The 13,167-nt window shown below is 38.2% G+C and overlaps 2 protein-coding genes across 2 annotated transcripts; one reads left to right on the forward strand and one right to left on the reverse strand.

The window, feature by feature from the left end:
* Nucleotides 1-471: 471 nt before the first annotated feature.
* On the reverse strand, nucleotides 472-9,192 carry LOC142643005 (nuclear pore complex protein NUP98A). The gene is made up of 14 exons (XM_075817524.1): nucleotides 9,051-9,192; nucleotides 8,530-8,605; nucleotides 7,378-7,683; nucleotides 5,508-6,140; nucleotides 5,168-5,395; nucleotides 4,554-5,077; nucleotides 3,986-4,073; nucleotides 3,818-3,878; nucleotides 2,971-3,109; nucleotides 2,761-2,877; nucleotides 2,486-2,663; nucleotides 2,062-2,124; nucleotides 1,783-1,947; nucleotides 472-1,413 (listed from the first exon to the last, which is right to left on the reverse strand). The coding sequence occupies exons 2-14, from the start codon at nucleotides 8,543-8,545 to the stop codon at nucleotides 785-787; spliced, it is 3,147 nt and encodes a 1,048-aa protein (XP_075673639.1). The 5' UTR covers nucleotides 8,546-8,605; nucleotides 9,051-9,192; the 3' UTR covers nucleotides 472-784.
* An 843-nt stretch (nucleotides 9,193-10,035) lies between these two features.
* LOC142623729 (uncharacterized protein At4g02000-like) lies at nucleotides 10,036-10,746 on the forward strand. The gene has a single exon (XM_075797182.1). It carries the CDS (start codon nucleotides 10,036-10,038, stop codon nucleotides 10,744-10,746), a length of 711 nt encoding a protein of 236 aa, XP_075653297.1.
* The last annotated feature ends 2,421 nt before the right edge of the window (nucleotides 10,747-13,167 follow it).

Genomic DNA, 13,167 nt, shown 5'->3' on the forward strand with positions numbered 1-13,167 from the left:
GATGCCATAAGCATGACACCCCACAGTACAAAATGATGGAAGCTGATCTTAAGCTCCAGGCGTTCTCCTTTGGACTCACTGCCAACAAGTCTACCCAAAAATTTGCTTTCTGGTCCACATGAAGAATCTCATTCGTAAATCATAAAATTGCCACGCATGAATCATACCCTGATTTACCATACCGGTGCAGCAATAGCCCCGGACTTTTAAAAGAAAAAAAAAGAACATACCGTTGGCCTTGGTTGTGGATGTTCAGTGCAGAGCTTGGCTCCTTAACGCAACTTCGATAATCAAAACAATTCCACATACAAGGGGTAACCTTGCGGACTCATTTATTCTCTGTACATTCTAACATAGCACGTACTTCTTTTTTTAAGTAAAAGCTTTTACATGAAATTTTGGACTCCAATGACCAAATTTCAGATGCAAATTCTGTCCATTGAATGAATATATTTCACCACAATAAAAAGCTAATAGAAAGAAAACTAAAATAACATATCAAAATGACTGAACATCAAATACAAAGCCCATTCGAGCCTAGAAAAAACTGAACAAAAATTGTAAAACCCACAACACAAAAAAGGGCACGTGACGCATTGATATAGCACAATTTGGTGAATTCTATACAGGAAAAGAAAAAACTAAATCAATCCTCTTTCAGGACAAAACCCATAATGCATTAATACAATCATCTTCTCCCAAAATCAGATATGAAACACATTGATGCTGGCGCTTTCTTGTCAGCGAACAAATATCCCAATCATCTTCATCTCCCAGCATGCAATCAGAAGTGACTGACTCTGAACTTCCACTCTCCTTTGATGGGGTCATAAGACACAAACTCGGCACCTTGGTCCTCAGCCTTCCTCTTGAGCATCTCCTTGTACTTTTCAATCTTTGGCCCTTCCGTATACTGCTGTCCAGTTTTCTTGTCAAAGCATTTTATGTTAAGAAGTGTTACCTCAGCAGGCTTATTTAGGCCTTGTCCAATGGGAGGTTTCTTGCTGTCATCCATGTATACGATCACCTCGCGATTGTTAAACTGAACAAGAGCCTCCAGATCAAGCCGCCGCACATCTGTCTCGCCCAGGAATTTGATGCTGCCATAGCCATGACGTCCAACCACAAAATCCCTGACATGACGGCAGAACCCTGGCTCAGCCCTTTCCTTCGCTGCTAGTTCTTGGATTCGAGGCTCAGTGTAGTAATCAGAACGTCGGAGCTTTGGCATTAGTGCCTCAATGTCAGCCCCATGCTCATACACAATGGCAGCCTCACCAGCTCTGTGTCCACTGAGTGTCATATAAGAATCCCCTTTTTGAACAGAATGATCTTCATGAACCCCATTTGGTTTCTGATTGACTTTGAGATTATGAACCTGTTCCTTGGCAAAACCATTTTCAACTGAACTTTCTGCAATAATTTCACAGATTAAGACAAATTAGTGTCCAAATTAAAGCTAGTATTCGACCAAAAACACATTAATTACATGTCTCAACTCAAGTTATAACCTAACAAATTATTCATCGCCTTTACACAAACTATCTTTAAATTCTCAGATCAGTAATTCATACGATATTATTTCTTTCTTACACAAGACTTCCATATTGAACACTGAGATCTTAAATTTCCCCAAATGAATACTCTTAGAGAAAATGAGATTATGAAGTCCTATGGCAGCTATTCTAATCTAAAGAATAGGACTCCTTCTCATTCAAACCTCTAACATTCCAAGATAAAATCTTCAGATTCATTGGAAAATAATTAGAGCCCTTTCCTTACCATTACCAATGCGCCTTGAAGAAGCTGAATCATAATTGACAGAGCTAAATAAACCATTCAATTCCCTTATTCCTTTCCTCCCTGAGCTCTTCACGGCTTTTTCAGTTTCTTCCTGAATAGCCCTCTGCTGTAACTTAGCTTCAACAGCCAACGGGAATTTGGTTGCTGTTGACATAGAATAAAAAAAGCATTATTGACATAGAAAGAGAGAATTGCATACAAAATTAAGTCATAAGGAATTACTAGTTGAGACAAAGTCATAAAGAAACATATACTTACTATCCTTATCCTCAGAGATGGAGCCACCTTGAAAAGGAGCGCCTACCTCTTCAGAAACTTTCCCTGAATCAACATTGTATTTAAAAGAGTCAGCCAAAAACTATTTAGCCTTGACTTGTTCAGTGAACAACAAAAATCCCAGAATCTGATAGGAGAGGATTACAAAAAAAAAAAAAAAACATCCGAATATTCCTGCTAAGACAAAAATCTTAACAGGGGGGAGAGAATAATGCCCAATGATTCCTGGCATTGCTGTCATAAAGTCATTATACACACCCATAAATTGTTCTCAACTTTGATTCCACCTTTGTAAAGTAAAGCATACGAGAGAGACATGCAGACAGAAGGGGGCCAAGGATGAGGATTAACACTATGGGACAAGCATAAAGCAGAATAAAGAGTTTAAATGCTATTAACAAGTTACCATTCTCATGCACCGAAGTGGATTCCTTCAATGGTGATGCTCTCTCAACACTAGCTCTCATAGGCCACTGCTCTATGGGACGAATGACCAGTGATCTTGGATTTTCCCTGGGAATGAAAAGAGCATCTGCCTTTGGTGTGCTGCTGGGTGTCTCTTCATCATCGCTAAAGAATGGAACCTGTATACAAAAAGTACCAATTAACATAACACACTGCATAGCTACGTTATAATCGTTTTAAAACAAAGATTAAGTTTAACAGAAGCATCATTCTCACCTTCGGCCCATCATTCTTAGTATGATATTTCCTTGCAGGCAACCTAATCCGCCTTTGTGACAGGTGTCGAGAAGTCAATAAGGATGATATTCGGACAGGAGCAGGTTTATCAACAACCTGATAGAAAGCATTATCAATACCATGTTCATACTCACCTCAAAATTATACCAATTCAAATTCAAAAAAGCAAAGTGAGGACAGTCATATTACCGGCAAGGAAGAAATTCCGTATTGAATTGAAGGTGCGGTTCCAACTCGACCAATTGACATTTGAGGCAATGCAGGGAGTGTTCCAAATGGATTTGTAGCAGGTACTGGTTGTACAACTGCAGAGCTCTGGGTAGCAGAGCTGTTAAGATGAGCATGACAGTGCAAATCATTAATTGATGGGGGAAAATGTCAATTTTGTGTGTCCATAGAGTTATTAAGAACAAACCATATATGTTAATCCAAGAGATGGACATAGTAAAACAGAGTAAAGACTCCCACACAAGAAGTGACAAACCAGATGCAGCAATTCAGGCAATGTGGAGTAGGTAACAACCCAAACAAACCACTTCTTTTATAAATAGGGAAAAATTAACAGATGCCCTAAGAGCATTGGTTTAAAAAATATTTTTAGAAACTTTTAATGGGAAAAGAAAAAAGAAGCTAATTTTTTTTTACAACTTTTTAAATTTCCCATAAAAGGGGAATCAAAACTTTCCTAAAATAGTCCATTAACAAATGCCCTAAGGGCAGCCATTAACCAAACCCAAATAAATAATTACCCAAACCAGTCATATCAGTATTTCGGTGACATATGAGACTTCAAATTTTTTATTTTTTTTAAAGCATCTTCACCAAATACAGTTTTCTTCATCCTAAAATCTCTGCCACTTTAAAATTCATGTAAGCTGAATTTGGGTTGTATCAATCAAACACTTCTCTCTAATCTGAATGGAAACACAAGTGTTATTGGGTGTGGATGCGTTTTTGACACAAATCCATGTGCTTTGTATGCATGGATTTTCAATGATAGTAAATGCATAAAGCAGTAACTACAGAAGTGGCATACAATTGTCCAATGTTACTTTGACCCAAAGTGCCTGATGATCCAGCAAAGATACTTCCACCAGCTACAAAGGCAGAAAAGCAATTAAGTTAGCATACCATCAAATAAAAACCTCAAGGTCTATTATTTAGAAAAAAATTAACGTAGAAAAACAGTACAAACTGAAGTTACCTGGTTGTGTCTGACCATAATTACTAAGGTTAAAAGTGCTAGCTGTCTGAGCAGGCTGAGCCGGTTGAAAAGGCATTGAAAAAGAGGGCTACAGGTGAAGACACAGTTAAAAAAATATATTGCTCAAGAATCAATATTACCTAAAGCATCAAAATTCAACACTGATGACAGGAGCACAAAATTACATGTTCACAGAGACAGGAGGCTGTATAAATAAGAACTTAGACTAGCAAATTCATAAAATAATTGCATGTGCAACATATTGAGAAGTCAGATACAAATCAATGAATTGTCACCGGCCACCTTTATTTATTATTATTTAAAAAAAAAAAAAGTAGTAATCATGGTTTATAAAGACTATGGTATAACTTATAAGTTTCAAAGAAAAAAAATATTATTAGCTTCTTCAGCTCCTACTCAAGCATATTTTACATAACAAAGTAAAAAGTTTGAGGACAAATTTGAAAAATAAGTACTTCGCACAAATTCCTAAGTAAAACATTTGGAACAAGAAGCTCAAAAAATGACATAATAAGAAGGCATTCAAATAATTTAAAGAATTACTCACATTTGGTTGACTGAAACTAAGTGAAGGAGTGCTTGGAAAAGTGTTAAATCCTGTGGAGGAAGGACCAAGTCCTTGACCAAAGGGTGAATTTGTAGTTTGCCCAAATGAAGATTGTCCAAATGTGGAGCTCGTCTGCCCGATTGGTGGAGAGGATTGGAATAAAGGGGATGACTGAGTGTTACTAGTAAATGCTGGATTTGTTGTCTGAGCTGAACCAGAATTAAAGAGAGATGGTTGACCAAATATAGATGGAGATGAATTAAGACCAAATGTATTTGTCGTTGTTGATAATGATGCTGATCCAAAAAGGCTGGGTGAAGTTGATGCACTAAAAGGTGAAGAACTGAACTGAGGAGTAGGTGAGCTTGCAAAATTTAAACCACCAATGCTGGAATTTTTTGGTGCAAATGGATTGGAAGGCATTGAGGAAGAGAAAGGATTTGCAGCTGTCTGGCCAAATGATGGGGAGGGAGATGAACTAAAGCTTATCCCACCAGAAGGCTGACCAGCAGGGTGTGGTCCACCTGAAATTTCAAAGTTAACATTTGAGTTATTGTCACTGGCAGTAAGCACCATAGAAAATTTAAAATTTTGACACATTTTCATAAATGTACCTTTATCTCCCAATTGATAGTCCTCCCATCTCAGCTCCTCATGGCTTTTATCTTTGTATACAGGCATAGCTGATATTGACTCTAATTTCCCACCAGCCTGTGCACCAGTACCGCTGTCTGCTTCAGTTGTTGGAGTGTAAGCAGCTACTCTACTTCCCCCACGTTGACTCCCAAAAGGTGACTGCCCAATGCCAGTGCCACCAAATGCTGGTGTTGTAGCTTGTGCTCCTGTACAACAGCTCATATGGAGACAGTTCAATACGTATTGAATAAAATACCAAAATAAAGACTAACAAAAGTTCTTCACAGAAATACAAGAGCTTGTCACAAAGTAACTCACCAAATGGAGAACTTTGGGCTCCAAAAGGAGTTGTGCTTCCAAATGGGCTGCTACCAAATGCAGAACTTGATTGACCAAAAGCTGGAGTGGACCCAAAGCTAAAGGACGGGGAAGTAGAAGCCCCAAAAGCAGGAGTGCTTGCAGCACCAAATGCAGAACTTGATTGACCAAAAGCTGGAGTAGTTGAGGCACCAAATGCAGGAGCACTTGAGGCACCAAATGCAGGAGCACTTGAGGCACCGAATGCAGGTGTGCTTGAGGAACCAAATATAGGGCTGCTTGAAGCTCCAAATGCTCCGCCAGATCCAAATACAGGAGCATTTGACACGCCAAATGCAGTCCCTGTGCTGCCAAATGCAGGAGTTGTTGTTGAACCAAAGGCTGGAGAGCTTGTAGCACCGAAGGCTGGGGTGCTTGCAGCACCAAATGCAGGAGTGCTGGTTGACCCAAAAGCTGGAGTACTACTTGCACCAAATGCAGATTGAGTTGTCGCACCAAAAGGTGCGGTGGAACCAAACATACTACTTCCAAATGCTGGCTGTGATTGTTGATTTGTGCTTCCAAAGGGACTTGTTTGAGTAGGAGTGGACCCAAAGCCTCCAAAAGCAGGCTTCTGGCCAAAAACAGATGACCCTATAGCAATAGGAGAGAGCTATCAGTTCAGATAAAATCTTAAAAGGAAAAAAAGTGAACAAGTTGAGTACATAAAAAGTACTTTTGTATCTAAGACATCCACCTACTTAAGAGAAATATTATTAGCTTCTCTATAATCTAACCTACATAGTCAGTTGCAGAGAATGATCATTTAAAGTACTTCTTGTGGTCAAGAAGGGAGAAATATGAGTGCAGGGAGAAAAAAGAAAAACAAAAAAAAGGCTAGCATCCATTTACTCAACAGTCGATAAATATAAACTAAAAGCAAATTCAATTAATGCCTTAGTTACTATTTAGTGATCTGTTCAAATTGTAAAGGTGAAACCAACCAACGCCAAAATGATAGAAAGGGCAGCTGCAATAAAGTAATAAAAGCTACCTCTTCGAAAAATAAATTTTTATTATATTTTTTATGATATTCCTTTCCCTCATCACTTACCAATGAGCTCTAGCTCAAATGGCAGCTCCAACCCCTATAAGAGCAAGGTGGAGGATGAGGCCATGGGTTTAAGATCTACCAGGTGCACCTATAACTTACCAATAATAAAAAATTCCTTTCCCTCATCTCTTCATACCCTTATATCATATAATTGCCTTCCAAAGTAATTCCATTATATTTACTTATAAAAAAAAAAAGTAATTATGCACATTCAAGATAGAAAAAAATGACCAAATAATACAATAAAAACCATAAAGCTGACATATAACTTGTCTAGCAAGGAGAGAAGTACGAGAGACATGATATACTACAAAGCAAGTGAGGAACTTACAATTCTCTATCCAACAAACTTTTAAAAAAAAAAATTTATCTAGACCAATGCATATCAAATCAGTGTATCAGGAATAATGCTTAGTTTTCCAGTTTGTAATCAGATTATCAAAAAAAAAAAAAGTATAAAGAATACACCCACTTCATACAGAAAACAATATCCATACTTCAGCTCAAGCACAGCTTTCTCTTCCATGGATACTCAAGACTCTGAAATAGCATTTGAATATAACAAAAGAAAATCTAAATATGCACAGGTAACCAGTTATCACACAATTCACACACTACAAATATATGATCATAGGATGCTGAGAGACATGATACATCAGGAAATAATCAGCAAAAACCATCTTTCTCAGCAATTAAATCAAAACCAAACAATCAGTTAACTGTATGAGAACGAATAAGCAACTAATTGGACAAGTAAAAAACAACTGTTAGACATACCACCGAATGCTGATGATGAACTACCGAAAGCAGGAGTAGAAGATGCTCCAAAACCAGACATTGTACTTCCAAACGCCGGTGATGATGAAGCACCAAAGGCAGTGGTGGAAGAGAACGGTGAAGACGGTTGGGTTGTTGCACCAAAAACTCCAGTTGATGTACCCCCAAATAAAGAACCCCCAGTTTGTGAACCAAAAGGTGTTGAAGTACCAAAGGGTTTTGGAGCAAACGGATTGTTACTTGCATTGCTGGTCTGCCCAAAGACTGATGGGGACCCAAATGGGCTACTAGAAGACTGCCCAAAAGCTGTTTTATGAATAAGCACTAATTAATTTCCCTCCAAAAAGAAGCCCAGAGAACAAAACCTATAGGTCATTACATACAATTCTGAAGATGTGCAGTGGAAAAAGAGCTCAACAAAATTATTAAAGAAGTAAAGATGAGATATAATTTTGAGAGCAAAAAAAATTTTCCATTTGCATAATTGTAGTTGAAATTTAAACTAGTACACGGCTACAAGTACAATACAGCAACATGAGTAATTTTTGAAAAATTATAACATGATACAGCAGATAGGACACCATTACGACACGAGTACGGCACCCCAAATGAAGTGACCATGCATCCTACTTAAATGACACTCCCGATACACCACCAAAATGACAGAATCAAGAAAAGCCCCTAATATCTGCAAGTATAATTTTTCTAGGAACCTCAAAGACCTACTCATAATGGCACAAAAGCATAAAAAATGTAAAAAAAAAAAAACAAATAAAACTAGGATCAGATATAAAAGCCTCCAGAAAAATCTAATTAAACAGATATAAATACGCATATTAACCAAACACTGAGGCATATAAAATTAAATAAAAACACAAAATAATAATACTAATAATAAGTGACAAAGAGAAAAGGAAAAGCTTTAAACAAATTAGACTCGTGGACAAAACACATGCACTAACATATCAATAACATTGAAATGAAATTTAATCCAATCAAATACAAGCTCCCCAGTAAGAGTTGATTTCCCACAAGCCAAAAGTAAATATAAGATAACAGAAGCGATAACATAAGATCCAAGAACATGAATTTTAGGATAACAAAACACATTGATTCAAGGATGACATAAAAACTTAGTTGACGAACACTTACGGTTTGAACTGAACATCCTTCAGTTTAACTCTCTTGGCCAATAATATGAAGACAAAGACGAAGACGCGACTGAAAACTGAAATATAGAGAGCATAACGCAACATCAAAACACAACATGTATCAAATATAATAAAGAAAACTTAATAAATCATCAACGCCAAAAAAAACCAAAATCAACATTCCACAATATGATTGGTTCCACGGCGATTGGGTCACGAGCATTAACGCTAGGTATATGAATGGTGTGCAAATTTGGATCCAAACTCCATTATTCCATAAATTACACAGACTACTCGTAGTGTTGCTATAAATATCGAATCGTAATGAATCGAGGCGTATAAATTTGTGGAAAAGATTCAAAATCAGAAAGCGGATTAGGTTTCGGATTGAATAAAATTAGAGTATATTGTGATTAATCTGATGAGAAAAATTGAAATAAACCTAAGTTAGAAAGTAGTCGTAGAAAGTGAGAGAGAGAGAGAGAGTGAGTGGGTGTGTGTTAGGGTTTTGAAAGAACATACCGAAAGTGAAAGCGACGATCTCAGAGGCTCAGAGCAGTGTGGAAGATTGGGGAAGAATATATGATTACAAGGGTTTGGAGGAGTTGCTTGCATAAACAAAGCTTCAGAATTTTTATTTGTCGTAAATGTAAAATATTGGGTTTTTTTTTTTTTTTTTTTTCCTTCCTTCCCTTTTATATGGCACAGCGTCAGGGTTAAATCCGCGTAGCGTTTTAACTAATCTTTTACCACTATAGTCTCTTGTCTGCGTGAAAACAACGTCCGTACCTCATCTCTTTGTTTTGTTTTGGTTTTGTTTTTTTGTTTTTTTTGTTTTTTTTTTTCAAAAAATTCTATTTAGCTCTTTAAGTGATTTTATTTATTTATTTTTCATTTTTTAGAAACCTACACAAGAGAGAAAACGAGGTTGATGCAATTACCATTAAGTTGTGATATGGAAAGTTAAAAAATAAAAAGTTTATTTTTTTTTTTTAATTAACCAAAGGGCTTAGATTATAAGATGTAGATTCATTAAAAAAAAACAATTAACATGGCCATTTTTATAAATAATTTGGTAATTTTCATTAAGTCCACTTTGAAGGGCTTTCCCCTGGTTTAGGAATATAGTTTTCCTTTAATATCCCATACTTTCCGTAGCTTATGACCCAAGACAACGTGGACACACATTCAAAACTTGCCATGTGTTAGCATTGTATCGAATCCAATGCATAAGAGCACTAGAACCAAGTTTTGCCCAATAAATTAAACACTTTAATTTCAAAAAAAAAAATAGATCTTATAATTTAAGAATGGCAATGAAAAAAACCTTCTTCTCAACTTTTTTCTTCTCCTCTTGCTAGGAGTATCCTTTCTCACGAAGAGTAGGATTTCTTTCTTCCTACCCTACAGTGCAGGTCACAAAAAAAATTTCTCCTCCACTGCAAGGTGTAGGTTTTCTTTTTCTTTTTCTTTCACCATCCTAGTTCCTGTTTTTCCTTACTCAAACATGGACTCGAATTTTATTGAACATTTACAAAAGATTACATTGACGGCAGAAGAAGGCGAGGTGATTACAGTACATGCAGAAAATCGGGAGAAAACATTAAAGGACTATTCACTTAGTCTATTGGGAAGATTCCATACGACAAAAAATATAAATTTCAGAGCTGCGAAAATCCTTCTTCGGTCTGTATGGAAGATGGGGAAGGATATGACGATTACGGAGGTAGGGGATGGGTTGTTCCAATTCAAATTTGCCATGGAGAGCCAACTGAAGTGGGTTATGAATAATGGACCGTGGAGTTTCGAAAACCACATCCTACTGTTGCGACGGTGGGAAAAAGGAATGATTGCTTTCTCGGTGAGTTTCAAAACAATTCCAATTTGGGTGCAAGTATGGGAGTTGCCTTTTGACCTGATTAATGAGGAGGCTGGCAGAGACATTGGGAGGGGAATTGGAAATGTCATCGAGGTTGACTGCAAAGCCATAGCAGCAAACCAAGCAAAATTTCTAAGTGTCAGAGTTGACATGCCATTGGATAAACCAATTCATCGCAGGGCACCAATCCTCAGTCCAGAGGGAGATACGGTGTGGGTGGCCTTTCAATACGAGAGGCTGCTGGGATTGTGTTTTCGATGTGGATTGCTAGGACATGATGCGAAGGTGTGCTCAGGACTGAGAGGCAGAAAGGGGGAAGAGCTTCCCTATGGTGACTAGCTACGGGCTAGGGGTCAAAGGCAGAGAAAGCAACCAAGGAAGGAGGCACCAAACCCACCCCGTCAACAGCAAACGGTCCACCAACCTCCACAAACTGCAGATGTACCAGCGATGGCTCCTACCCGATCCAATACCCGCGTGGAACGTGAAATTAATGAAGGAGTAACAGACTCAATGATGGGAGTAATGAACTCAATGATGGCTTTAAATGCCATAAACAGTCAAGGCACAATCAAACCGACCATTATGGAGAAGATAAACCCAAATATTATAGAGGAAATTACGCCAAGAGTTATGAGGGAAATAAACTTGGAAAATAACATGGTTTCAAACGATAGGGAACTAAATGGTAAGGAGCAACATGCATAATTAAAGGCTAATGAATTCATCACGGTTCCAATAGCTTACGTGGGCAATATGGTCAATTCAGGAGGCACTCTTCATTGTGAAACCCTAGCCGCACATGACAATAAGGGGCAATCACGTGCCTCACTTCAAACCACACGGCCAAAGATTCCTAAATGGACTAAAATTGTTAGGGAAGCTTCAGCCAGCAACAATACACCCATAGGTAGAATAGAAACAGGGAAAAAAAGATCACAGACAGGAGAAACACAAGATGGGTCCAGGAAAAAATCAAGGGCAGCAGCAAAAGAAATTGAAAGCAAAACGGTGGAGGTTAATTATCAGCCCCGCCGAGCACAATGATTGTCCTAAGCTGGAACTGCTGGGAGCTTGGGAACCTCTGTGCAGACACTATACTCTCTCATTTGGTGAGAGAGAAAGCTCCTGATATTTTGTTTCTTATGGAGACAAAACAGACAATTGAAGAGATGAAAGCTATTCAAGCCGACTTACATTATGAACTATGCTAGTAGTCCCATGTGTTCGTAAAGCGGGAGGCCTTGCAATGATGTGGAAGGCAGGGGTTGATTTACACGTGCAAACTTTTTCCTTGAATCATATTGATGCCAGAATAATGAACATTTCACCTATACCATGGAGATTAACAAGTTTTTATGGAAGACCGGAAGCATATCGAAAACATGAGTCTTGGGAGCTCTAAAGGCACCTACACTCTAGAGATTCTATGTCGTGGTTGTGTGTGGGGGACTACAATGAGATATTATCATCAGATGAAAAGCAAGGTGGCCTCCCATGATCATTTAGGCTAATAGAGGAATTTAGACAAGCCCTATTACAATGTGGTTTAAGTGATCTTGGTTTCATTGGAAACATTTTTTCCTGAAGGAATGGAAGGCCCGAAAGGCGGGCGATGGTCGAACCATTGACGTCAGCACACATAAGTGGCTCTCTCATGTACCGGTCTTCCTGGCAAACAACAACAGGGGCTGATGGTTAAGGATTTGATAGATAGACACACGAAGCAATGGGATAGGGAGAGGATTTTCGACCTCTTTGTACATAAGACAAGGATGGAGATTCTGGCTATTCCACTGCAACAAGACATGGCTAGGGATGTTTTAATATGGAAGGAGACAAAATCAGGATCTTTCTCTGTGAAATCCGCTTACCAAGTAGCTATAAGGATGAAGGACACCACTCGGGTTGAGCACTCAGCAACCAGGAAAGATGGGAAGTTTTGGAGGAAGATATGGAGGCTGAACGTGCCCCCAAAGATCCGAATGTTCCTGTGGAGGGCATGCTCACATATATTGCCAACCAGAGATAACTTGAACAGGAGAAGAGTGCAAGTAGATCCCACATGTGGTATGTGCTACCAGAAACTGGAATTAGTTGGACATCTATTGTGGGAATGCCCCCTAGCAAGGAGCGTATGGGCTCTCTGTTGGGGAAGAATCCAAAAATGCACAAATGAAGAATGTGGTTTCTTCATGCTCCCTAAAAGGATGGTGAATACACTAGCGGTGCATGATGTGAAGAAGTGGGTAGTAACAACTTGGGCAATATGGAACGCGAGAAACATATTTTATTTTCAACGGGTCCAACTCCATCCAAGAGAGATACTGAGGGGGGCACACGGCTTCTTGCAAGAATATCATGAAGGAAAAAATTTGGTTTTGTATCTCATACAAAACACATAGTGAAAGTAACAAATAAGGATCTATTTCATTCATGATTGACAATATGTACTGTGTAAATTTCAAAATTTAAGAACAAGATAACGTACCTTGGTATGGAGAAATTCAAAACAAAGATTAGAAGCACTTGGGAACACTTTTAATCTTCACTCTAATTTCACTTTACGCCCAAGATGTGTGGTCTCTCAATCAGTTTTCAAAAGGAGAATGAAAGTGTGTCACACACTCACATACACACCGTTTTTTTTTTTTTTTTACTAATAAATTTGTATGTTTCTCCCCTTTATAACTAATTGATTATCTAATTGGGCTGGCATATTAGGCCTTTCTAATTGGGCTTTAGTATGTGGCTTGGAGT

The sequence above is a fragment of the Castanea sativa genome, chromosome 1 (genome assembly GCF_040712315.1).
Source record: "Castanea sativa cultivar Marrone di Chiusa Pesio chromosome 1, ASM4071231v1".
Taxonomy (NCBI): Eukaryota; Viridiplantae; Streptophyta; class Magnoliopsida; order Fagales; family Fagaceae; genus Castanea; species Castanea sativa.